Below are 26,908 nucleotides of genomic sequence, written 5' to 3'. Positions count from 1 at the left end.
TTAGCACAATTAAACATGACATTTTTGAAAAGATAGAAGCTTTTATCATTTAGATTGATTTAATGATCATTACTATTTAAAAACATATTACGACTGGGTGCAGCATGAAATAATTATGTTCATAAAGTGCACGGTAACAGAATAATTTCATTTGAATAATAAATATGATACATGGGAGTTGAAAAAGATTGTCAGTGGCAGAGTGGGTAATACATATTTATATTGAAATTTAGCTCTCTTTATTGGCGAGGTGAACTTTATAACGTGACTTGATTATGAGAGTCATTTTAAATCGACAACATCCGCATTGGCATTGATAGTTTTACTTGTAGCCGTAATTCATTGAAAAGTTTCAATTCCTACATGTATTCTAGAAAATAAATGTAATTCATTTTGTGGACATTTATAAGAAATTAAAGAATGACCAATCTTTTCTATATTTCGTTGGTGATTTTATCAGTGCAAGCTGGAGATCAGAAAGCTTTTGCATTTACTATCACTGGTGGGCCTTTTGTCAAAAATAAATTCGGTGACAGCGAAGTAATGTTAATGAAAAGTAGTGTAGGTCCAAAAATGTGTGTAAAGAATTGTTTAATGGTAACCACGTGTGTCGCAGTGAATTATATAAGTGCCGAATTCAGATGTGAACTATTGAAGACAGTTTCGTCTACCATATTACTTCAGAATAAAGTTGGATATGACTACACAGAAATGGATTCTTGGCAGATGGTGCGTTAGTTTAGATTAATAGTCTATATATGTACTTCATTACTTTACAGGCTTTATTAAAAATTAAGTACCGTAGATCGGATATCGTTTTTGGGAGGGGGATTCAGGTTTTCTTTCCTTCATCATAGTCTTAAGTGATATATGATTATTTCGACAAAAACGTTACCGAATAACAGAAAACAGTTTTTAATGTACACTACTTTATATAGCTCTCTGTGACTTTCATTGCAGATGTGACAGCAGCTTAAAATTTACTCATGTCAAGTTTTATCTATAGTGACTATCTTAACATAAAAATGCAACAAAATGTAGGATTTTGGAAACCATATGCTAGAGATCATTACTGCAAAGGTTCAAAACATTCTGTTCAGTGCCTCCGGAGAAGTTTACAGACAAAGTGAAGGCATTTCTATACAATTATTAAAGAAATAATTTACAAATATACAAAAGCGTGGGCATCACTCACCTCAACATTTTCGTTCCCTAACCAATAAAGAAACAAAACTTTGATGAAATAGCCTCTTCCTTCCTTCCCCCTTCCTCCAAAGAAATGAATTCCCCTGCACAACGGGAAAGGGAATCATTTGCCTTTCTTTCAGTAGTTGTTTTAACACCTATTTCTGTCAAGGTAAAAATAAAAACATCATGTAGCTAATAGACCACTGTCAGTGGATTAATGATACATTTCTTAGCTTAGTAATGTACAAATAGCGTTCTTATTCAATAATTGATATTCAAGTGCTACCAAAAAATATGGAAAAATCTGCATTTCATTTATTATTATTATAATTTTTTTTTGGCAAAAATGACATAATGAATTGGCTCAAATATCAAACAGTGATAAAAGCAATTCAAATTATCCATAGAATAAGGTCTACGGAGATTAAAATATCACTTTTCTTAAATTTAGGTACAGCAAACCTAGAAAAAAACTGAGTTTAGTTCACTAAATTTAATCTCCACATAGTTTCAACCCCTGTAACCATAGGGTCAAAATATAGACACCCTTACCAAACTAAAGCAATTGCTGCAAAGCTGCGGCTTACACACTGCAAAATGCGTCAAAAAATTTTGTTTTCAGCAACAATTCTGCAAACTTCGCGGCTGAGGTTGCCTTACGATATACCCATTATTCATGTTTGCTGTTTCATTGCCACAACCTCTATTAATGTTCTGTATACCAACATAATTCATCTTCTGACGATGTTTCAGTGATTTGTCACTAAACGATTACCAGAACTTTTAAATGCTGCTCTCACTGTCGGAACTAAAGTTAATAAAAATATAATTGTCTCATCTTGGACAGAATCTTTTTCACAAAACATAGGTTCCACTTCATTTTCTACATGATCACATGCTGTTTGCCACTTTTGTTTATCAACAGCTTCAAAACTGTTATAAATCAATTCTTTTACATCATTCTGTTTCAATTTTGGATTTTCCATAGCAACAAAACCTTGCAGATCCCCCAAAATCATTTCAATTGGATTCATTTTACAGTGATATGGGAGTAACCTTAACACTTCCTGTCCTTTAGATCAAGTAGTTCATTAAACTTGTTTCTTTATTTTCTTCGACTTTTTCATAAAGTTCTGTTTTTCTAAATTCGGAACCAAGCAGTATTCTCAGTTTATCAAGAAAGTTCCTCTTTTTTAAATTTGAAGTGGCTTACTAACATTTACACGTATACTGTGATTTGACGCATTATCGATAAAATATAGACTTTTATTGAAATTCATCTTTAAAATAATTAAAAACATGCAGAAGAATTTTTTGTTCTTTCTTTTTTGATTTTTTAAGAGGTAAAGTTTATCATGTCACAAATAAATCTAGCATTATTAAGTGGACCAAAAATGGAAAAGGGCCACTAGGGACATTTTTTAGATTTAACTTTTTTTTTACAAATTCGATTACAAAATGCAAGCAAATAATGGAATTGTAACCAAACAAAGATATCAAAGTATATTTACTTTCATTTTAAAACATTTCTCCATTTATAACAACAGTGTTTAACGAAGAAGTACTTCCAAAAATACCAACAAAAGAACTACCAAATTAATAAATCCAGCACTGCCTTTCAAGTATAAGAGATAATATTTCATTTATTATATTATATTTTGAGTCGTTTACATCTTCCTTTATAACGATAAAATTTTAAAATGCAATATGTTTTTTAGCATATATTTTGTCATGATATAAATTTTCTATTTACAAATGTACTTATGCATAAAAATGTTTCAGCAAAATTGGAGTATTCAGCTTTGTTGTGATTCAACATGTGGGATTCAAAAGGGGTGGGGAAAATGGTTGGTGGTATATGGTGTAAATTGGAAGCTTTTTACCTTTTTCAGGAAAACATATTTGCCAAATTCCCCTGTGATTATAGAAATTTCTTAACCTACACTTAATTTTCAAGATCTCTTAAAAACAGATGTGCCAATTTTGCTATTATTATAAAAATTTCGGAACCTACACTTTAAAGGAAACTCGAAACAGTTTACTGTAAACTCACAATGTGCATATTTAATTTTGACATACACAAATTTACACAAATTGACGGCCCCGTGCAGGTCCGGGTGTTAAAAGAATAGGCCTGCAGCAGCGCTAAGCTTGTCGTAAAAAGCGACTAAATAGTGCTCAGAAACCTAGCCGGGGGCTAGGCGCTCTGCCCACAGAGCAACTGGGATGTGTGCCCCAGGTGGTGGAATGGGGTACCCCTGGCGTGTTACATGCTGGGGTTGTCAGGCTATAATACGGAAAACCTGACCGCAAACCATAGTGGTGCACCGTGTTGGGAAAGATGCCACGTTCCTCGCACGTTAAAGAACCCTGCCGTGGTATTCGATAGGAGTAGGAACCTTTGCGCTCCGCCACAGGAGGCTTAATTGCCCGACCTTACCCATCCCCCTTTTTCCAGTGGCAATCAAAATTTGTCGACCCTATTATCCTTGTGACCCATCCTTTTTTTTTTCATTTCATGTTCATTTTATCATCCATTTCATGTTCATTGTCTGAATATAGCTGAAATATTGCTGCTCGGACGTTAAACCCCAACAAACAAACAAACAAACACAAATTGACGTCAGAGCATCGACATAAAATTATTAAACTGTCTGTGCATAAGATGTGGATATTTTATAATAAAACATGGTATAATCTAAAGTTTACTTGTATGTTATTCTGACGATGCAAATTATTCAATTTTTCAAGTGTATGTGATTTATTGTGTTGTTATTGCTGGATATCAGAATAGACGTATGTAGGAAAGCTTTTTGTCATCCTAATGGACCATGAAGTTGGAACGTTACATATCATACAGCCTATGCTAGGATGTGTAGCATACTTTGGATAATAGCCTATGACCTTGAATTTTGAACTTAAGGTCACATTCCTGCTTTTTCGTGCTGTCGTTTTTTGGTTTTTGTCTTTTGGTGTGGGCTTTCGATATTTTTCATATCGGTGGATCACCTAGTGAGGATATGTTGCGTACCATATATAGTGGCCGCTGACAGATAACTTCGACTTCAAGGCCAAATTCTATTATTATTGGTGACACCCTAGTGTCTTGGATGTATTTTTATTTGTCTTTCAATTATGGCTTTGGATATTTGCTGCGTGGGTAGATGACCTAAAGACATTGTTTCACGTACCGTGTATAGTGGCCTATGAACTTTGACCTAATATATATATGACTTCAATGCCAGAGCGGGGCATACAGAGATGGATTTGATCCCATTCTGATTGCTTTTGTTAAGTTGCTGCAAAATATGTTATACAGTTCACGAATGCAAGTTTTTTAGACAAAAAATAAAATTCTATTCCCAGTTAAAATCAATCATATGGTGAATCAAAGTGCATATAAAACTTTTCATAAAATCTTATTCAAACTATTATCTAAAATGCAGACATAGCATTAATATTTTCATTTTTAGGAATTACATGTACTTGGATTCTATATTACCTATAAACTTTTCTGAGTCCCCTTACACACAAAATATCTGCTATTCGCCTTTACGAAGTATTCATATTTGCGTGTGTGTGTGTGTGTGTGTGTGGTTTTGTTTTATGTTTTTTTGTCTTTGTTTGTATTTGTTTTGTTTTGTTTTGTTTTGTTTTTTTTGTTTTTTTTCCAAGATTTATTATTAGTCAAGTTGCCTGATTTCTTTAAGATTCCAGCACTGAATAGAACAAGTTAAATACATTTATAAGCGTAAGAAAATTGAAAATATCTGAATAAAAAACAAGGTATAACAAGTACAGCTGCATTACATTGAAAGAGTAATCAAGGGAACCAAGGTTATAGCGTTAATCAAAAGAATGTAATCCAGGGACAAAGACCAGACATGGAAAACAGATATACACAACAAAGAACATAAAGTAACTAAAATCATACATACAAAGTAACAAAAGCAAATGAGCAACTCGGACTCCACTAAAACTGGGAGCATGGACAAGGTGCACGAGTAGGGTAAGCGTCCTCTGTCTTTCAAGAAACACCCGCCGAATTGCTCGGGGTAGACAAACGAGGAGAGGATACTATGACCCGTTGAATAAATCAGTTTTCATGGTGCAGCTGGATACATCATAATGATCCACGAATTCATGATAACGACCATAAAACTTCTGTAGTGATGACTTCAATCTTGTAGCAACATAACCCTGTTCCAGAAGCTTATTTGTTAATGTTCTAGCGCAATACAAAAAGTCTGCGTATTTTCGGCAAGCTCTGGCATTACGTATGAGTTGTGATATGAACACTCCATGTGCAGGTGCTGAAGGGATGTTGCCACAGATGAAAGGAAAGTTGACAATTTTGAATGAAAAAACATCACGTTTGTCGTAAAGTTTGGTCAATAATTTTCCTTTACCATCGATTTCAAAGTGTAGGTCAAGATATGAGGCTGACTTCACAGTGTCTGTAGTATCTTATATCTCAAGTTCTTTGGGGTAGATGCGAAGTATAGTTGTAGGACTGTAGACCCTCTTTGACAGTTGAGAGTATAGAATTTAAAAGTTTTGAAAGAGGTTTGGTGGTATATTTTGCGGATCCAGCTATGAAACGTTGTTTGTATGGACTCTGTGGAGTTTAGGAATCCAGTGCATAGACGGTAAATCACAATCATCGTCCTTGGTAGAAAAGACCAAACGATGAATGCCGTTGTATTGATTTGAATAAGCGCTTTATTTTATTATATTTTTGTTTTTGGTATATCACGGCATATTAGGGATGGTTATAGATATTAAGAGGAATGTTTACCTATTTTAACTTATTTTTATTTGAGCAAGGCTCACGGGATCATTCTGGTAGCGATGAACAATACTTTAAGTTCAACGTTAGTAAGAATTGATTTGTACCTTTTCAATTAAGGTACTAGAAACTCAATGGTTGAGATCAACATTTGTCAAAATAGTTTAGAATTCGATTTTGTGAAAACCTATCAAGCAGTAGGTCAATGGTAGAACAGCTAAAAGTCGTTTTCCTGTAAAAAAACGAGTTCTGAAATTAACACTAAGTTGTTCAAAACGGTTTTATGGTGAAATTGTGAGTCAGAAATTAAACTTTTAAATCCTTTTTTCATATTTTAATAGAAGATCTAACAACCAGCTCACTGTATTTTTAAAATAGTGTTCAAAAAATCAATTCCAGGAGTAACATGTTGTTTAATGCGGTAAAATATTTTCTGTAGTTAGATAAAGATTTCATTTTACCCATTATATATCAAAGGTTTTATTTCAGACTCAAGCTCATATTCAATTCAGATATTGCCAATGATAGAAATGATTCATAGTATAGGGGAAAACCAACAAAACAAGTCCACATACAATATACTTTTACAAAACGATAATCATTTCTGTATCAAGATCTTGATTTTTATGTTTGTTTGTTGGGGTTTAACGTCCGAGCAGCAATGTTTCAGCAATTTCAGACAATGAACATGAAATTAATGATAAAATGAACATGAAATGATGATGAAATGAAAAAGGGATGGGACACAAGGACAATGGGGGGTTGACAAATTTTGATTGCCACTGGAAATAGGGAAAGGTGGGTAGGGTCGGGCAATTTAGCCTCCTGTGGCGGAGCCCTATGGTTCCTACTCCGGGAGAATACAACAGTAGGGTTCTTTAACGTGCGAGGAACGTGGCGTCTTTCCCAACACGGTGCACCACTATGGTTTGCGGTCAGGTTTTCCGTATTATAGCCAGACAACCCCAGCATGTAACACGCCAGGGGTACCTCTTGATTTTTAAGAAAATCATACATTCATTACACCTCAATACAAAAAAAATCAAAACTAACTGTGCATGATAGCCAAATCAAAAGCAAGGACTGGTTTTATAATCAGTAACTGTTTTGGATTGAGTTCGTTGGATTTGCATTAATTACCACCTGATTGATGATTATATTAAAAAAACATGCTACTCAAAAACACAGATTTAAGTGTTTTCAATGAGATTTTCAATTGTTATGACTACATTTCAAATGTTCTGCTTGTTAAAGTTTTTCTGTTTCAATGGGACCCTTCTCCTTCTGATTACAGTCCTTGAACCGATCCGCGCAACCTTTTTTAACGGATCGATAACCGATAATTGGATGATGGTTGACGGATCGATAACCGATGATTGTTGAAAGGTCTGATCGCAGTTGTGTTATATACTGGACGTATGATCATTTCATGTAAATTTCGGATTTTTTATTGATACGAATTAAAGAAATGTCATATTTAATTTACTTTAGTTTACAAATGCAATATCAAAATTCATATCATGATCATTTAGTAATTTTATGTAAAAAGTGAAAACCCAAGCAAGCCAGTCCTTAAAATACATTAACCGATCATCGGTCACGTGTTATAAAATAAAAGCGGTCACCGGTTAAACGGATCGGTTTGACAGATCAATGTCAAGGTAAAAAATCATCGGTCTTTCTGAAATTTTACTTTGTCCATTTTTTAGGATAATCTTAAAAACGTTAACAGATAAAATCAAATGAAGGACATCATTATAAGAATCCTACTTATAGGTCCTTTTTTGTTATGTATATTTATAAGTTTCACGCCTTTAACAGTTCGAGAATTCCACAATACAGGTATAAGGACATGATATACATGTACATGTACAAATGTCGACACAAAATGACCTACTAATTCAGTCAATGAAACATTTAAATGCGTCATTATTGATTGTTTGATATAAGTTTTTCATGCGTGTTTAAACAACTTCATCGGACTGTTTAGGCACACGTTAAATTATCTTTTATGGGTACAAATGCGCATATGTCTCTTTCTGTTTATCATGTTGCGTAACAGAATATGACCATTAACCGATAAGCTGTCTGTACATTTTGTAGCCACTAACCACCTCATAAATAAGCGTATGTCTCAATTGAAAATACTTCAAAGTAATATTCTTACTGTGATATAAACTGTTCATATTGTTCTAATATGTGCATGGGTTCGATATAGTTTGATAGAAACCAAATGTATTTCTGACAAAAAATAAAATTTAATTGGACCTTACATGTAACCAAAACACCAAAACGAATTATTATATTTTACACATGGCAAGCTTTCATTTCATTGTAGTGGTGATGTGTAGTAATTGAACCAATTGCCGTCCATGTGAAAACACATTGACAGATTATGTCGTCTTTAATCATACAGTCTTAACAGTCTTTTGAACCCATTTCGTGTACCAATTCGATGAATAACATTTTATGTTCTGAAGTCTTACAGCGTATATTCTGAAGATAAACATGACAAATCCAACCAAATGAAATATGTTTGAATCGGTTTCACGAGGAAGTAATAGACAAAACATATTACAACCCTCTGAGCCATGTGAAAGAGCAGAATATTACCCTCGTATTGAATCAATCAAAGTTCAGGAAATTGATATGAAGTATAATAATATGTAATATCATATAATCGTTTTAGTCTCTCAAAGCAGCATTATACATGCTCATCATTGTTCTTATATCATCTGTTTTGCTTACACTTACTTCAAACGATAATTGGAAAGCGGAGGCATAGCAATGTGTTGCCCCTCAGTTTGGTGAACTTGGATGGGTAGGGTTTTACATGTTTGTAGTATTTATAACCTTAGATCATTCAGAGTAGGAATATCACGTATCCAATATCAAATATATTTGATATATAATATAGAACACGACAAGTACCTGTCAAAAGTGTCTCGATATCATGTGAGTGAAATTAAGTTGAATGATATCCTAAGATGACGACTGTTTCAACCATTTATACAAGCGATTCTACCTATGTACTATAGAATCAAATATGTATTGTTTTTATGAAAGAGTAATCAAGGGAAGCATGATTCTAGTGGAAATCAAAACAATGTAATCCAGGAATAGAAAACAGACAAACACAACAAATGACATAAAATAACAAAAATAATACATACAAAGTAAACGAAGTAAATGAGTAAACTCGGACAGCACTAAAAACTGGGAGCATGGACCAGGTACACCGGCAGGGTAAGCGACCTGTGCTTTTCTAGAAACACCTGCCGAGTTGCTTATAAAAAGTCAAGTCCATAGTAGTATATTGATTAATATTGGTAAAAAAAGAAATATTCGACATCGAAGTGTACCTCTAGAACATGTTTTTATCCAAAGTAAGACCACATTTCCATTTAAATGTTCATTACTGTTTTACAAAGATCATAGTGGCAAGCAGTAGAATTAAAACTCTATGCTTGTTTGTTTTTCTTTTCGATGCAATGAGCACTAGAACAGTTGGAACATGTACTAGTTAGAAGTTGGAATAGAATTCATGATAAAAATTAAGATTCATTATTTCAACTACTCTTTTCATTTTTTTATTTTATTTTTATTTTTATTTTTATTTTTTTTTTGTCTTACTGGATTGCTACAGAGATATATAGAGAGATATATGTACATATTTTTTTCCGCAAACATTATATACTCTTATATACATGTATGAGTGTGTCCGCGAAAAGGTAGTACAGAATAGCTACACTTGTGAATGAGCATTATCTTAAGTAACATTAGCATGACTATGTGTCTTGAAACTTGTGAAAACATTTTTTAACTTGCAAATCAAAAACTGGCACGATTTCAGTGATAAATCTAAAATTGAATAGGCATTATTTACTGGCAATCTAGCTAATATATGTACAAATACATACATGTACATTCATGTTACCTTTATTGCATAACAATGTTTGCCACATCTCAGCAACCTTAATAAGGCTATCAGTATCTGCCACTAACTTGCAGTGGACCTCATTTGCAAAACAGTACATTTTTAGTTATGATGTTTGCTAAAACATCGCAGCTTTCCATATTATTCCATCAGTGTTTACAGCAAGCTGCAACAAACATAGTCTGCATGGTTTATGTTCTAATACAAATTTGCAGCAAATATATTGCATTTGTTTTTATTTTGTTTGTTTGTTTGTTTTGTTTTTGTTTTTGTTTTTGTTTTGTTTTTTGATTTTTTGTTTTTTGTTGTTTTTTTGTTGTTGTTTTTTTGTTTGCTTTTTTTTATTTTTTGGCAATTATTTGCAAGAGAGTCATACTTTTGGTAAGGGCAATAAAAATATGAGTACATTGTACTCCTTTATTTGAACGGAGCAAAACATTCCAGTGCAGGATAAATTTAAATTACTGACACTGTGATATAGACCTTATATGTATGTATCAAAGAGAGTTCCCGTGATTTCACATGAATATCATAGACATAAAACATGCAAGTCACTATGAGACCTTGACATTTGACGTTGAACGTCAACAAGTTAAGATTCTTGTTAAAGCATTTTATTTGTTAAAAAGACAAACTGTCATCACTTGCAGTTTTACTAAATTGTAAGAGCATCGTTTATCAGGATAATTAAATTTATTCATACTCTAATAGGCATTTGATTTTAATTGCTTAAACTCATCTTATTCACGGAAACCAATTTCAAATTCAAACTTGAGTAACATTCTTCTTTTGTATGTGATTAATCAACCATGAAGTTGTTGCGTTATGCAAATACGTGTAAAAGGTCATAATAATACTATATACCCTTTAAGGAAAACTAACTTCTACCTTTAGATTAACGTTCTGTAACACCCCAGTTCGCTAAAAGGTTTAATTGCATAATGAAATGTAATCATTTTTACATGATCTATACATTATAATAGAATTATAGATATTGAATGATGGCAAATAGTATATGCAGGTTTTTTCATATGATAAACTTTAGTTAATGGACAGCATTATATGTTTCCTACTTTGTTGGAGCATAAAAACAAAATGTTTATTTCACGTTCGATTGATGAAATGGGAAGTACTTTTGGACTAACAGTGCTTGACCCAAATTATCAATAGAAATGCTATAGAGTATCCTTACATTCCCTGGTAATAATCATTTCTCAGTCCAAATGGAAAATGCAGTTACTTCCACTAGAGAAATTGAAATGAATTTGATTTTGCCCTAGAGCTTAGGAATGTATAACTAAAAATTGGAAAATACCATAGCTCAATATAATTCTGGCATCTAGGTAAGGGAAAGAGAAATCGAGAGAACCAAGGTTATATCGAGAAACAAAAAATGTAATTCAGGGACAAAGACCAGAAATGGAAAAAAGACATACACAACAAATAATATAAAGTAACTAAAATCATACATAAAAAGTAACAAAAGCAAATGAGCAACTCGATCTCCACTAAAATCTGGAAGCATGGACCAGGTGTACCGGTAAGGTAAGCGTTCTTTGCTTTTCTAGAAACACCCACCGAGTTGCTCATAAAAAGTCAAGTCAGGGGTAGACGAAAGAGGAAAGTAAAATAATGACACATTTAAAAAAAATCAGTTTCATAGCGCAGATGGATACACCGTAGCTATCCACGAGTTCATGATGACAACCATAAAACTTCTGTAGCAACATAACCCTATTCCAGAAGCCTATTTGTTAGAATTCTAGAGTGATACAAAAAGCTGCATAGTTTCGGCAAGCTAGACAAGGATTTTGATGAGGAATCAAATCATATATATATTATATAATTGGACCAAAATTAAAATACACGAAAATGCTTCCAGGAGACGAAATAGATCAATTGAAAATCTGCGCCTGAGGAGTGCTAGTCAGACTTTGTATTACAAAAGCTTCAAAATGTACGTTGCTGACTCTATTTTTTGCAAAGTCAGAAGAATAAGATGATCATTTCAATAGATACTTCCCATAACTCGTTCCTGCCCAGTTTGAAACCAATTTAATTACATACATGCATACGTATGTTGTTCTAAATTGTACATGTTTTAAATTATTATCAGCCAGATTTAAGTCTTATTATATCTGGAAAAGTCTGAACAGCAGGCATTGATAAAACTCCAGATACTTTTATAAGTTTAGTTATATCTAAATCCATACTGACTCTTATCAATCAATTATTTAATTATGGAAGAATAAATGATAAAATACATACGTATTACAATTTACCATGACAGTTGTATTTATCTCGAGCATTTATTGTTATAAAGGGACAACCGATTGAACAGTTTTTATTACATGGACTATGTAATAACGATGTGTTACACATTGACTATGCAAAAATAGTAAATGAGGTAGAACATGGTGTACGACAAGAAGTAGTACGAGGTTACGCCGATGCCTGACAGCCTTTTTAAGATATGCTGTGGCTGCAGGACCACAAAAAGCCCCAAATATTCTTAATAGGCCTTCAGATGTCAAAGCAATCTCAGACTAGACCCCCAGTGACCAGAGAAAATATTATTTTTCTGGAGGTGCCAATTCCTTTCATTTTTTTCTGAAACTTTTCACAACCAGTATATAATATGATAGGTTGAGTTGAATTTATATCCATGCATTGTCTGCTGCAATTAACTTAATATGCATATATAGGACAAACTTTGTAAGTTTTGTTTTCATATTCTGAACCAGGCATCTTACGAAAATAGTCATTCTGTGCCTCCAATGATTTGGAATCTACTATTATTGAAAAATTTCCACCAAAGTAAACACAATTTGTTGAGGATCTAGAACTCATAGGGAGGATATCTTCTACCCAATATTTTTGCCTTAAAAAATTCCTGATGAGACTGCCTAAATTGTGCTGAAAAAGCAATTGGAAATGGCAACTGGTAAAAACAAATTCCTACTGGAGGAAACATGATCATTTCCTGTATTTTTGTCTGTCAATGATAATGAACTTCGCAGAGTGCAGCATGCTATGACCGCAAGATGCTTGATTTTTATAACTTGAAAATTGTAAGAGATATATGTAGCCTAATTGTAAAATGCAGGCAAGAATTTTAGCGAGGAATCTAATCAAATTTTTTTTTAAATTCAAAATCGAACCCAAAACAAAATAGTTTATGTTTTGGGACGTGGCAAACTTTGGCCCAGGTTTCTCAAAAACTGTAAAAATGACTTCTAATTGTATAATGTAGACAGGGATTTCCAAACATTAAAAAACCAATATATTTTATCGGATGTAACGAACACTGATTGAACAACACAGGCAGGGAGTTTTTATGAAGAATCTAGTAAAAACAAAAAGAATAAATGTGACTAAAAATTAGAAAACTTTGTGTGTGACCAAATTTCATACCCCTTAACTTTTAAACTGCTTAAGATGAGTCTTCTCAGAAAAAAAACACTGAAAACGGAATTTCAAAAGTAACACAGTGACAAGGAATCATAAAAATTATATTATCAATTAACTATTTGTATATTCTAATTAAAATGCATACATGTATATTACCTCTTTTAGCTCCTTCTTTTCAAATTCATTGGGGCAAAAATTTCCAAAAACTGTATCCCTCGCCATATACCCGATGAACAATGTGAAAAAAATTCAAAACAATCAATTTTTCATAAATAAACAAAATTTAACAGATGCCAACAACAATCACACCACGATACCTTTATATGTCCGCATTTTTCTTTTTGTTTTTTGTTTGTTTGTTTGTTTGTTTGTTTTTGTTTTGTTTCGTTTTGGGTTTTTTTTTTTGGCGGTTGTATAAAAATATTCAGACAGGCCGAACGAACGTATTTTGTATCTGGATATAATTGGAATGGAACTATATATTTTTTCCGACTACATGACCAAGTTAATAAGTGTTGTTGTTTTAATTGCAAATACATGTGAGGTGTCATCTAAGGACCAGGTCAAAATTGAGACCCTATTGCGAAAAAATCAGTTGACTATGACGGTGGCGTTTCAAATTTGTGGAATAATTTAGGGATTAATTCATTCTTATTGGGTAAGTTACTGTATTTAATCATTTTCCATTATAGAATAGATAATAATGCTACAAATTGTCCATTATTTCATATACAGTAAACAATTTGGGTTATTTTGGTAGTCAAATATTCCTACGCTGTTACTTGTATGTCACGCGAGGATATAGAAACTAGCGATAATTTTCATTCTCACTCGACTGGCGTGAGATTGAAAATTATCGTATAGCAAGATCAAAGGGATTTTAAATAAAACAGCGGTAAACTGTGGACAAGGGTGTTTGTTTTGCACAATTCCATAACTTGACCAACCCACAAAATAATATTAGGAAACTTAAAGGGTTCATCATTGTCCGACTGTCCGTGACAAGTTAATGTGTTTTTTTTTTTTTTTGACAAGTGAAGACGGCGCGTTTCGTGTCTGATCGGTCATATAAAAACATATGTGATGTATTGAATTTTGGAAGAACAAACATTGAATTACTTTGTTTATCCGTCGTTAATGTCGTAGCAGAACTCTCAGTAAACATCATTTCCTTTCTGTGTGAACTACGAACCAGGACGTTAATATAATAATACCTATCAGAATACACTTATTCCAAAAAGTCCTGACAGTATTTTTTCAATCAAAGCATAGCTTTTCGAAGATAGAGGATAAGGGTAACAAAACAATTACCGAGGTACACAATAGATCTGGCAAAAAAGTCATTACACCACCGGAGCAGCTGATACCCCATTGGTACAAGCATTTCAAACGAAATGGTGGGTTAAATCAAGGTTTGACAGCGCATTTAACCTTACTTTAAAATGCGGCGTGATTATACCAATATTGTTTGCATCCTATTGTGTCATAATAGATAAATCTGCGGACACATCAGCACAAAGAACAATTTACAAAAAAACAACTAGTATGTCAATTTTTTGTTAAACAATTGAAAAGTCTTTCCCTTGAAAACTTTCCCTTTTTAATATACACATTAAAACATCTACAACAGTTTGACTTTTCGCACTTGGTGAACTTGTCAAAATCAATTGTCGATGTTCCCATCATAATTTTTGTAATGTCAACTCGACGACCTCCCGTTAGATATACAACAACCCTACTTTCTGTGAACTTTAGAATTTTGCACTTATTAACCCCAGTTGGGTTCTTTTTCTATATAAATAAACTGAAATTTGAGATGTACACATTACGACCTTTAATTTGATATGCGACAACCTAACTTTATAAACAACTTAAGTTTTGCACTCATTGACCTCACCCAAGTCATTTATTTCGAGACAAAACTTCGATATTTCGGATGTACGCTTTCAGACCTTTCATTTGATATGCAACAACCTTACCCGCTAAGAACTTTAAATTTTTGCACTTAATGACCCTACTATTACAACATGTATCACTTATGGTATCACTTATGGTTGAAACTCTGATTTGTTAAATGTGCTCATTTAGACCTTCAAAATGATATACCACATGACCACCTTCGACAAAGTTAAAAAAAAAAATGATGCAATATCAAATCTATAAATTGGTATTAATGAAGTATATAAAATCATTGGAAAATATGAAAATTTTAAGTTGTTGTAGTATCATTGGTTTTTTATATTGGTTCTTTGTATCTTGAGAAACAGTTGTACTTGTGCAGATCTTTCATTTTTTTATTTTTTGAATGACCATTTGTGTGTCTGTTGTGGATTTAAAAATATATACCCCCGCTCTCCAAATTTAAAATTTCAATAGATCCAAAACTAGACAAGATATGTCAAATCTGAAAACTGTATGGTAATTTGCAATGATTATTAAAATATGATGAAATAACAAACTCGAGAACCACAAGTAGGATTCTTGCAAAACCTTTAAATTGTCATAACTTTTGAACAGACGGTCTGACAGTTGTAAATGTTGTCTCAAAATGTAGGGCTTATCGAGAGGGTCATTTCATGTGCTGTATGTCTGCACTTATCTCTTATTGTTTTCTCAACATCAAGGCCTGTATTTTGCAGTAAGAAGTCTTTCTAGCACTCTATGAACTTTAACCTTGGATGCAAATGAAAGGTCACATGGACCTTTCATTTCATTGATGAAGGTCCCATGTTTCTACAAATTCTGGTTCTCGAAATATAAACTTAAGTATGATATTTCAAGGGATATAACTCCTGTATGGTTTGATAATAAAATAGATGTTTATGTTTATGCATTAGGTATTCATCCTGTGTACATGAAACAGTTTTTAGATTGATTCTATCTATTATGGTTTTCAAGATATGATGGATCGAAATAAATTGTTTTAAGGGGACATACCTCTTAAAGATGATAATGAAATCCTTAGCAGGGTCATTTTCTAATAGAACATGATGACATCTACATGTTCACCAAGTATGATAATGAATCCTGAGAAATGAGTTCGGGGGACCTATTAACCGTATTGATAAGACGCTAATAAACGGGAGATAACTGCTACAATGGATAATGAAATTCTTCATGGGATTATCCTGTGAAAGTCGGAAGAAAGGTTTATCGATGGTCCGAATTTTGTGATGACATCTTGAAAGATGACGCAACAGGGCCGTGCTAAAGTAAATATTGAAAGGGGAAACAACTAGCACACTGTGACCGTTGACGTCGGGTGAAAATGAAAGGTCACATAGACCAAAGATCAGTGATGAAGATCCTACGCTTCGACAACTTCCGGTTCTCGAAATATAATTATTTACAACATAAGTATGATATTTCAAGGGATATAACTCCCGTATGGTTTAATAACAAAATACAAATTAATTAGGTCGTCTGCTAATTTACATGAAACCGTTTCCAGAATTATTCTATCTCTTATGGTTTTTAAGATATGAGCGATCAAAAGAAACTGTTTTAAATGAACATAACTCATAAAGATAGTAATGAAATCCTCAGCAGGGTCATTTCCTAATTGAACCTGATGACATCTACATGTTCACCAAATATGGTCATGATATCCTGAAAAATGAGTTCGGGGGACCATGATGAAAAAAACGCCAATAAAAGGGAATAACTTCTTCAATGGATAATGGAATTCTTTATTCATCTGGGTCATCTGGTAAAAGTCCTTAATAAGCTCTGTCAATGGTCCAAATTTGGTAATGATATCTTGAAAGATGAATAGGGGAGAGCATGTCAAAGAAAAATTTTCAAATAACGGAATAATAATAATGGAAAAAAAACATTAGAAAAATAATAAGGTATTTCTCTGGTAGGGAAAGCCCTTAAAAACATTAGAAAAACAATAAGGTCTTTCCCAGATAGGGAAAGCCCTTAAAACATTAGAAAAACCATAAGGTATTTCCTTGGTAGGGAAAGCCCTTAGATATAACTCATTGTTTTGGAAGAAACTGAGTATTTTTTAACCAAGGACTAATAGACTGATACATAAACAAAATCTGGTAAGAGAGCATTTTAGGCTCTGATTTATGGGTCTGTTACACAGATATTTAAGGGGTTCAAGAAATTAAAAGAAGTTATTACTTACTTTCAGCGTAGCAAATCAATTTTGAAATATAAACACCATATGCAGGAGAAGAAGGTATATTATTCCTCTAAGGTAAAGAATTTTTATTATATTAAAATTTGAGTCCTCTCTTTTACATAAATCTTAGTGCTAAGATAACCACTTCGTAAAATTCGAAATGTAGGTCAAACAGAGTAAACAGAACAAGCTGTTTTTGTAGTCTGCCTTTTTCGAGCTCTGGTTGATATTTTGAAAGTAATAATTTACCAAAAGAAGGTTTGTGGATGGACAATACATCATAATATTGGTATGTAAAATTAAAAGATTTAACATCTTTTATATCTAGTTTCTTTACGAAATTTTGAGAAATTTAGTCTAGTATGAATACAAAAACAAATCGGCTTGTAGAGGAGTGTGCCCATTGGAAAAGCAACTTGTTTAAAAAAAATCCTCCAAATGTGACAAATATGTTATCGATGAAAAGAATCAAACATATTACTAACCTGTTTTTCTGTGTGGCACAAGTTACTCATTTGAAATGTTTTAGAAACAAAATGTGGATTTGTGAACAAGGGCAACATATTTTTGAATCGGCAAAAGATTCATGAATAAGTTCTTTAAACGAAACTCAATTTATCATGTGGCAACGTAGTGTAGAGTTGAGAAGTCAAGAGTTTGGAGAGAACTGATTTAAGATATAAGCTGCGGGATTTTAGGTTTAGAAGTTTCTCTTAGAAATTTAAAGTATTCATATATAATTAATGCCACAACGAGAGTAGGTGGTAGCGCAACTAGCTGTTCATCTTCCACTATGGGCAATAGTATGTCAAAAGTAGTACGTTTGTATATCACTACTGGACAAAATAATGTCTCATTCAACGCTTTTTCTGTCTATAAAAACTACATTTTGTTTACCTCTATGATCAAAGGTATTGCATCAATCATTTTATGTCAATTTAAACAAAATAAGATGTTTAGGTAGACATTATTTGGACATGTCAGAACTTTTTCTGTTGAGTTAGTCAAAAAATGTCTATGTCAACGCTTTTTTGGTTGAGTTAGACAGACAAAAAATGTCTACGTCAACACTTTTTGCATTGAGGTAGACAAAATTTGTCCAACTCAACGCAAAAAATGTTGCATTGGACATTCTGTGTCTAACTCAACACAAGATTTGCTTTGGTGTCTTTAGATTGTCTACTACAACACATTTTTGTTTTTAACTGACATTTTAAGTGTTTATATGGTCGAACTGTGACTTAATAAAACAAAATGAGCGTTTAAGTAGGCATACTTTGTTTGCTGCAGTTATATTCTGACTGTACATGGTCATTACAGTCATATTATTATGTTAGCCAGGAGTAGGATGTTACTATCAATGCCGAAGTACCTAATAAGGGAATACAGGTAATGGCCTTTTCAAACAACAACTACAATGTTTTTTAGGGACGATAGCATGATTTACACGATCGTTTAATACAGATTTGGGAATTTTTTGTGACTCATTCCTATAGATTGTCAATACGATTCCGTACCAACGGTCGGATGGTATGTATCCAATCTGACAAAAAGTCGATTTCTTGTTCTTGTTCCTTCTCTACCTTTACCCATGATCAGCATCCATTGTGGTTTTGAAAACAATTTTCAAGTTGAGGCGCTGCAGTTTTCTGAATTGTGGACTATGAGAAAATACCTTACGTAGGAGTTATCAAAACAATCATAATTAGGTTTTCTTGAAAGCTGTCATTTGCATTTTATGAATCACAGATTATGTGTAAAATATTGTACATATTCCGAATTGGACATACTTAATCTTAATTTGATACCACCGGAGCAATCCATCAAGTTAAACTGAAGGTTAAAAATGTTGAATTTCTCGGTGTTCACTTCTATTGGTAATGTAGAATAGATGTAATAAAAAATCAGTGCCGCAACCAATGCAGTTGGATTGTCAAACAGCACGAAAGGCTTGTCTGCATCAATAAGTAAGGAACGAAACGAACGATGCTGCTGTGTGGAGCTTGTACAATATTTTTTGCATTACTTCACTCAGCACCCTTTGTAAAAAGCAGGAATTTTCCCAGAAAAGTTATTATTGTAATGGTCTATCGGCAGCTGATGCAAAATGTAGGGTCGTAAACATAAGTAAAATTAAAAAAAAACGAATGATAACGAAAGAGTTAACGTGATAAATATTTTGGGGAAAACAAGTATCTCTATATGCTGCCATTTTGCTCCGATCAAGCAAGTGCAAAATACATGTATATTGACGTATCTTGAAATAAAAGTTGCAAAATACATATGTATTGTAAAAAAAAGTTTCCGTGAATATTTATGAAATAGTTTTGTCTCAAATGTACCAAATGAGCATACCAATAATTTTCACAAAGTCACTATCGGAGTGTATGTATTGACTTTCCGACAAGTAGTGACAGAATAATCAAGGGAACCAAGGTTATTTGATTATCAAAAGAATGTAATTCAGAGACAAAGACCAGACATGGAAAACAGACATACACAACAAAGAACATAAAGTAACTAAAACACCAGCCGAGTTGCTCATAAAATGTCAAGTCCGGGGTAGACGAAAGAGAAAAGGAAAACTATGATACGTTGAACAAATCAGTGTTCAGGGCGCAAATGGATACACCGATCTACGATTAATTCATGAAGACGACCATAAAACTTCTGTAGTGATGACTTCAATCTTGAAGCAACATAACACCTGTTCAAGAAGTATATTTGTTAGAATTCTAGCGCAATACAAGAAGTCTACGTAGTTTCGACAAGCTCTGGCATTACGTATGAGTTGTGATTTGAACACGCCATACGCAGGTGCTGAAGGTGCCACAGATGAAAGGAAATTTGACAATTCTGAATGAAAAGTGATCAGGTTTTCCATATAGTTTGGTCAATAGTTTTCCTTTACCATCGATTTCTAAGTGTAGGTCAAGATATGGGGCTGACTTAACAGTGTTTGTAGTATCCATTATCTCCAGTTCTTAAGGGTAGATGCGATGTATCAAATCCCCGAGATTAGGATTGTTTAAAGATAATACGTCATCTATATACCGGCAACTGAGATTAAAGGATCTAGCTAAATGATATTCCCTTTTCGGATCAGGTCAGCTATAAAGTCAGCTTCATAAGAGTGAAGGAATGGGTCAGCAGGTAGAGGAGCACTTGGTGACTGTTGATGTGTAAAACAAGTATTTACTTCCTTAATATTCATACAAATACATACACATATTCATACACACATACATACTCACATACATACATATACCGATCAGCGGTATACATACGTGTATGATATAGTAATATATAACAATTATCTTACCCTACCGGTGCACATGGTCCATGCTCCCAGTTTTTAGTGGAGTCCGACTTGCTCATTTACTTTTGTTCTTTTGTATATATGATTTTAGTTACTTTATGTTCTTTGTTGTGTATGTCTGTTTTCCATATCTGGTTTTTGTCCCTGAATTACATTCTTTTGATTACCGCTATAACCTTGGTTCCCTTGATTACTCTGTCTTGTCTGTATAAAAATCTGTGTTTAGAAAAATACTATAATTTATCGCCCGCTGAAATCAACCTAATCAAGCCAAATTAAGAACAGTAACTTGTGCAAAGTGCAAATTTACCACATAATTTATTTAATTTTAAAGGACCATATGACAAACAAGACAAAACCAGTTCCGGGGTTTGTTTCTATTACCGAATTAGAATAAAATAAAAGAATTTGGTTGGCCTTATAATGCATTAAGGACTTTCTGCTTGAAGGACTATTTTTTAAATATATAAAAAAAAATACAGCCCTGACTAGATAAGAATGTATGTATTTTAATACATATAGATTTTGTGATGATTCTGAATAATGTTGCTTTCTCTTGATTTATTCCAGAGTAAGAACCCATGTTTTCCAAACCCGTGTTCAGGAAAGTCTAAATGTATCGAGAAAAACCTGAAAGAGTACATCAGCGTCAAATTAGGTATGTTCATTACTTATCTCTTTAATATATTGTACAAAGGTTATTATTTTGTACAAAATATTATCTGTATCTCGTAAAACGGGGTATTTTGATAGCACAATGTTATATTAGTTTAAATGGTGTCATCTTGGAAGTGTAAATATTAACACATCGAAATATAACGTCTTGGAAAATTAAGGTTGTTACATTTTTTGCCTAGGGTCACGGATCGTTTCGATGAGATATATAAAAAAGGAAAACAACAAAATCTAAACATTTCTTTTTAACTATGAAGTCACAGCATCTTTTTTTACGGTACAAGTAAATCAAGACTTACTTCGTATAATTATTGGTTGAACCTCTTTTTTTTTTTTTTTTTTGTTTTTTTTGTGCTTTTAACTTCTACTTCGATTACGGTTAATTATTTCAGATGTATTACAAAACAAACGGGCAGCAAAAATTGCGACATAAACAGTCAAACAGTACAGAAATATGAATAACTGAAATAAAATGACAAATTGGGGGCAAACATCTTAAAATACGGCTTTAATTGTCTTGGAAAGACGAGTAAATTTTCAGATGAAAGTAAAGAAAAAACGTGTACGTCCTAAACCTGGTCAGAAACAGAATATTTCTCAACATGGTCATGCAATTGGAAATCAAACCTTTTTTATGTAACGTAGTAGGCGTATTTACCCATAACTTTGCTATAAAACAATGTCCGAGTCTGGATACTACTTACTAGCTCAATTTAAAAATGAATGAAAAACGCCTTTCTTATTGGATGACTACACACGCAAAGTTATTTCACATAATTTTCTCACCACAAAGTTCACATGACTTTCATCTGCATTAAGAAAATAAAGTTTGCCACACAAGAGACAATTCATATGACATCCATGTGCACAAGAAGTTCGTGTTAAGTGAATTACACGTGAAAATCATGTTAATTTCAAGTGAGGTTCACGTGAATTTTCATGTGAAACTCGTTTAAAATGAATATCACGTAATAAAAAATGTATGTTTACTGTCGTCAAATTCAAGGTGGTAAAGATTTCAAAATGGCGGAGAATTTTTGTCATAAATCTGGTCAATAAATGGAATTTATTCTCAAAATTTAGAACTACTATTGAATATTATCAATAAATCGATGTGTGTAATCAAAGGATTTAGTTTCTTTCAAGGTCTTGCATTTCAAAAGATTTTTTTATGGAATTCCGATTTATATAAATACAAACAGAACATAATAAAAGGAGAAGGCATAATCTCATTTTCACTTTTTTAAATTGTACTTGAAATTAAATAAGAATTTAACGGTTTTTGAGATTTTACATATATGATACTGCGACTTACAATAGGTGGGTTGGTTATCAGTCTTGTAATAAATGTGTATACTAAAGAATTTAAATTGCACTTTTTTATAGTATTAAGAATACTAAAAATGACATGTTAAAACCAAACGACTTCACATGATATGAATTTCCCATGAGCGATCAACAGAAAGCTAACGCAAATTGGATCCTTTAAATTTTACTGCGTTTCTTAGGGTCCCAATCGTGATCACGGTTTAAATATATATTATATATTAATTAAGGAGGTAGACCTAGGGTTAGGGACATTACTCTTGAAATCAATATGTTTTATTATATTCAATTTCACTAAAGCCTTTCAAGCTTTACTTTGAAACAGAATGAAGTTAATCCAAGTTACTTTGATGCTTACCTGAGATTAATGTAAAATGGTAAATACAAACATTTTGTGTCCCTTACCCTACTTACCCTAGGTCTACTTTCTTTAATGCTATATGTTAGTAGACTGAACTGCGTCAAAAAAGTGATTTCTATACTACAGAAAAAGCTGACCATTTTCATTTTCAAGTGCAATATCATACTCTGTTACAGCAACATGCAGAATTGGATGGCTACAACTAAACGGAAAATGCTATTTCTTCAGCGATATAACAAGAAACTGGTTAAGCGCGAAGGTAGGTTCCGAAGGGGCAGACAGGATAATGCAGGATATTTAATTATCCAGAGACCATTTAAACAATTTAATACTTAAAATTACCGATGATAATCATACTAATGAGTTACTTTTAGTTCAACATATATAAAACTGCGTTTAATTTGCTTAAATATTAATACAAAACAATCTTTCTTAGTTTTCGTCATTCCATTATTTATGTCAGGATATAATTAAATGTAATTTTAAGATCCATTTTCATTATTTTACAGATATATTGTGAATCGAAGAACTATATCTTAGCTGAACCTAGGACTAAAGAAGAAATAAACTGTCTGACATCCGTGGCAAGTATAAAAAGGCAGAGTGAGTATGACTTAACTACATTTCACTTTAGTATAAATATTGTTTTACACATTGTAGAAAAGACACTGTTATATGTATAAGAACTGTAAATCTGCCGATGAATTAAAAACTATTATAATTTAATAACAAATATTTGGTAGTTTCATCGATTGGACGCAATTTCAAACCGCTGTGACATCTATGACAATATCGTCTGCATTTAGTCCAACACCCGTGGTATTTTGCCCAGAGGGCGGAGCGGGTTTCTTCTGGAAGATTCAATCTATATCTTCCTGAAGTAATTTCCCATTTATTTCAATTAACTGACATTATTTAAATGTTGATATAGTTAATTCATTAATGATGTTAAGTCTATTTGTTATATAAATATGATGATGCATTGTTTAGAATATTGGATTGGTGGAACAGATAATCAAACAGAATCAAAATGGATTTGGGCTTATAGTAAAACCCCGATCACTATTACTTACTGGTCTTATGGTGAACCGAATGATTCCGGTAAACAGGAATATTCTGAGAACTGTCTGGTTATGTCATCAAAATGGAATGATATTCCTTGTGGATTGAAGATGCGATTTGTGTGTGAAAATTGGTAGGTAGAATATCATTTGTAATACAACGTTTGCTGAAATAAAATAGTTTCTGCGAAAATAAAAACTGAAATTATCATATCATAGAATTAAAGGAAATCTGTAACAGAAAAATTTGTTTAAGAAATAAATCATGGAAACTCAACTGTATCACTGTTTCACAACGAGCTGGCCGTTTATGTCGCTTTGTACGACCTAAATGACCACGTTGATCGTCCATCTGCATCATGAGAATTGATTTATTTTAATTGTTAAAGTTTTCCTTTCCTATTTCGTCGACCATGTAATTGCCTTTTTGTGAGCAAATCTGCGGATATCTCTAGAAAAGCAGAGGACGCTTATCTTATCGGTGCACCTGGTCCATGCTCCCAGTTTTTGGTGGACTTGTATAATTTTGGTTATTAACATATTTTGATGTGCAATGTATGTGTATATTTTCTGGTTTTTATCTCTGGATTACATTATAAATTTCCGCTAGAATCTTCGTTCATTGTTTACTCTTGATCATTTTATTACCACTGTTGTGGTCTAGACAGCTTTAAAGCACGTCATATTATAACTGCTAATTATATATAGATTCTTTAGTACTATTTTATAGGCTGTGGTGATTTGATAGTGCATAAAGAAGGGACGGAGGCCTGGTTGACAAAGCAGTTGAAATTGCGTATTTATTTATAGAATATATATGTAAAGTTAAATGATGAAAACAGACATTTTCCTTTGAAGAATTACTGCCATTTTTATTTTTTTCATTTGCTTAATATCTTATCAAGTATAGAATTATTACAATGTCTTATGTTGTCTATAATTTGATGTTTTATCATAAGAGTTAACATAGCACAGTATATACAATGAAATAAAAACAATTATTAAAGATGACAAACGAGGAAATCAGTCGATTTTGATCGGTGAATTACAAAAATCATTATTAAATTATTTTACTGAAATTCTTTTCTATTAAAAATGATAGAACAAAGCAGAGTATTTCCAGGTTGTTACAATACTATAACCGTACTATTTGAGATCATCTAGTATAAAAGTTCTATGATATATGATATACTAACGTTCTTAAAATATAATAAGAATATACAATTCCTAGTTTGAAATATATTAAAGATAAGAAGTAGTACACCAAATTACATGGTGTATGAAGAACTTGGACGTTTTCCCCTGGAAATTATTATTAATTTGAGAATGATTAGTTTTTGGAATTATCTTTCAGAAGGAAATAGTAGACTGTCAAGCATTAAATCCAATCTTATGTTAGAGCTGCAGGTGTAAATTTTTTCATTTAAATGGATTACTTTTGTTACATCACTATTTGATGGAACAGAGTTTAGTTTAATATGAAATAACCTGTTTGGTATTAAGAAAACTATAATAAAATCAATTGTAAAACAAAAATTGGTTAATCAATGTATTCAGGATTGGTTCTCACAACTAGGTAATTCTTCACGGAAAGAGTCTTTTTGATCTTTTTAGGCTAAAATTAAGTTAGAGCGGTATCTGATCAAGCTGAACAAGGCTTGTCGTATTTATATGGCAAAATGTAGATGTTCTAATGAAAAACTTCCTTTTGAGACTGGGAGATGGGTCAGCATACCGATACACCAGCGAATATGCAAATTTCATGAACCTCTGGGAAATGAATATCATTACCTATTTGTTTGTAACCACCCCGAAATTGTGGAAGGTAGAAACAAAATTATTTCATATTATACCCATAATTCAAATGGGACCAAACTGAATGGGCTATAAACGTATTGTAATGTTCGTGTATATCGAAATCTTTCATATTACATCAAAACATTTTAAAAATTTTTGCATCCATATAGATTCAATAAAGAATATATATAGTAATTTTTAATATATAGTAATGCACTTACACATTTGAATCAATTTTAATCCATTTACATTACATTTTAAAACCCACGTGCAGAAGTCTAAAAATGAAGTCACGTGGTATGCAAAGCTTGGGACATACACACATTCATTCGTTCATTAACTACCAAATAATATTACATGCATGTCGCCTTATTCTGCCTTCGTTGCTATTTATAAGATATGTGTAAATAAAACTGATTGACCTCTTCTACATCTCGGTGTCTGAAGATAAATAAAGTGTTCGTCGTTGTTCTGTTGTTTGTTGAAAAAAAGTAGAAATACAACTTTCCATTTTACCTCCTTTTGTACAGCTTTTCACATTTGCAACAAAAAGTCATATTGAACATTTTAATTCAATACCATATTTGTACGAAATTTGCTAACGCAGGTTAATGCACCTTTTCATGTGCCAATAGACATTGTATTTTGTTATGAAAAACTCTGAATTGACTATCAAACATGTACATAATGATACCTTTATCAACAGTGAAAATGCGCAGTTGCTGAATAAGCAGTGGTCAACTTTCAAAAGAATAAGAAACATCTACAATGTAGGCTTAATCGTAAAAACACCAAAGACACATCACTAATTATTGTTTTTTTATCTTCAACAAGATCATCACAAAATAATTTTTTTTAAAGAAATTCCTACACTTGTGGCAATCGAAAATTACTTGACGTTCGTTTTCA

General features: G+C 32.6%; 1 protein-coding gene across 2 annotated transcripts; it reads left to right on the top strand.

Annotated features, from left to right (window-relative positions):
- Positions 1-208: 208 nt before the first annotated feature.
- Positions 209-25,127, top strand: LOC148598668 (C-type lectin domain family 4 member E-like). Of its 2 annotated transcripts, none has more exons than XM_088562214.1 (6): positions 209-729; positions 21,350-21,437; positions 23,318-23,400; positions 23,651-23,744; positions 24,132-24,336; positions 24,933-25,127. In XM_088562214.1, the coding sequence occupies exons 1-6, from the start codon at positions 421-423 to the stop codon at positions 24,940-24,942; spliced, it is 789 nt and encodes a 262-aa protein (XP_088418340.1). In that variant the 5' UTR covers positions 209-420; the 3' UTR covers positions 24,943-25,127. The 2 variants fall into 2 exon arrangements, with proteins under 2 accessions (XP_088418340.1, XP_088418339.1); XM_088562213.1 differs by having other exon boundaries at positions 24,920-25,127.
- Positions 25,128-26,908: the final 1,781 nt, after the last annotated feature.

Source organism: Perna viridis, chromosome 14 (assembly GCF_037379345.1).
Source record: "Perna viridis isolate PV_CMFRI_1.1 ecotype Kerala chromosome 14, ASM3737934v1, whole genome shotgun sequence".
Taxonomy (NCBI): Eukaryota; Metazoa; Mollusca; class Bivalvia; order Mytilida; family Mytilidae; genus Perna; species Perna viridis.
Note: the sequence above shows the minus strand (reverse complement) of the source record. Positions and strands in the feature narration are given on the sequence as shown.

Coding starts and splice junctions, on each gene's coding strand:
- LOC148598668 (XM_088562213.1), top strand. CDS start 421: ATGACCAATCTTTTCTATATTTCGTTGGTGATTTTATCAGTGCAAGCT. Junction 730..21,349: donor AAATGGATTCTTGGCAGATG/GTGCGTTAGTTT, acceptor GATTTATTCCAG/AGTAAGAACCCATGTTTTCC. Junction 23,401..23,650: donor GAAACTGGTTAAGCGCGAAG/GTAGGTTCCGAA, acceptor ATTATTTTACAG/ATATATTGTGAATCGAAGAA.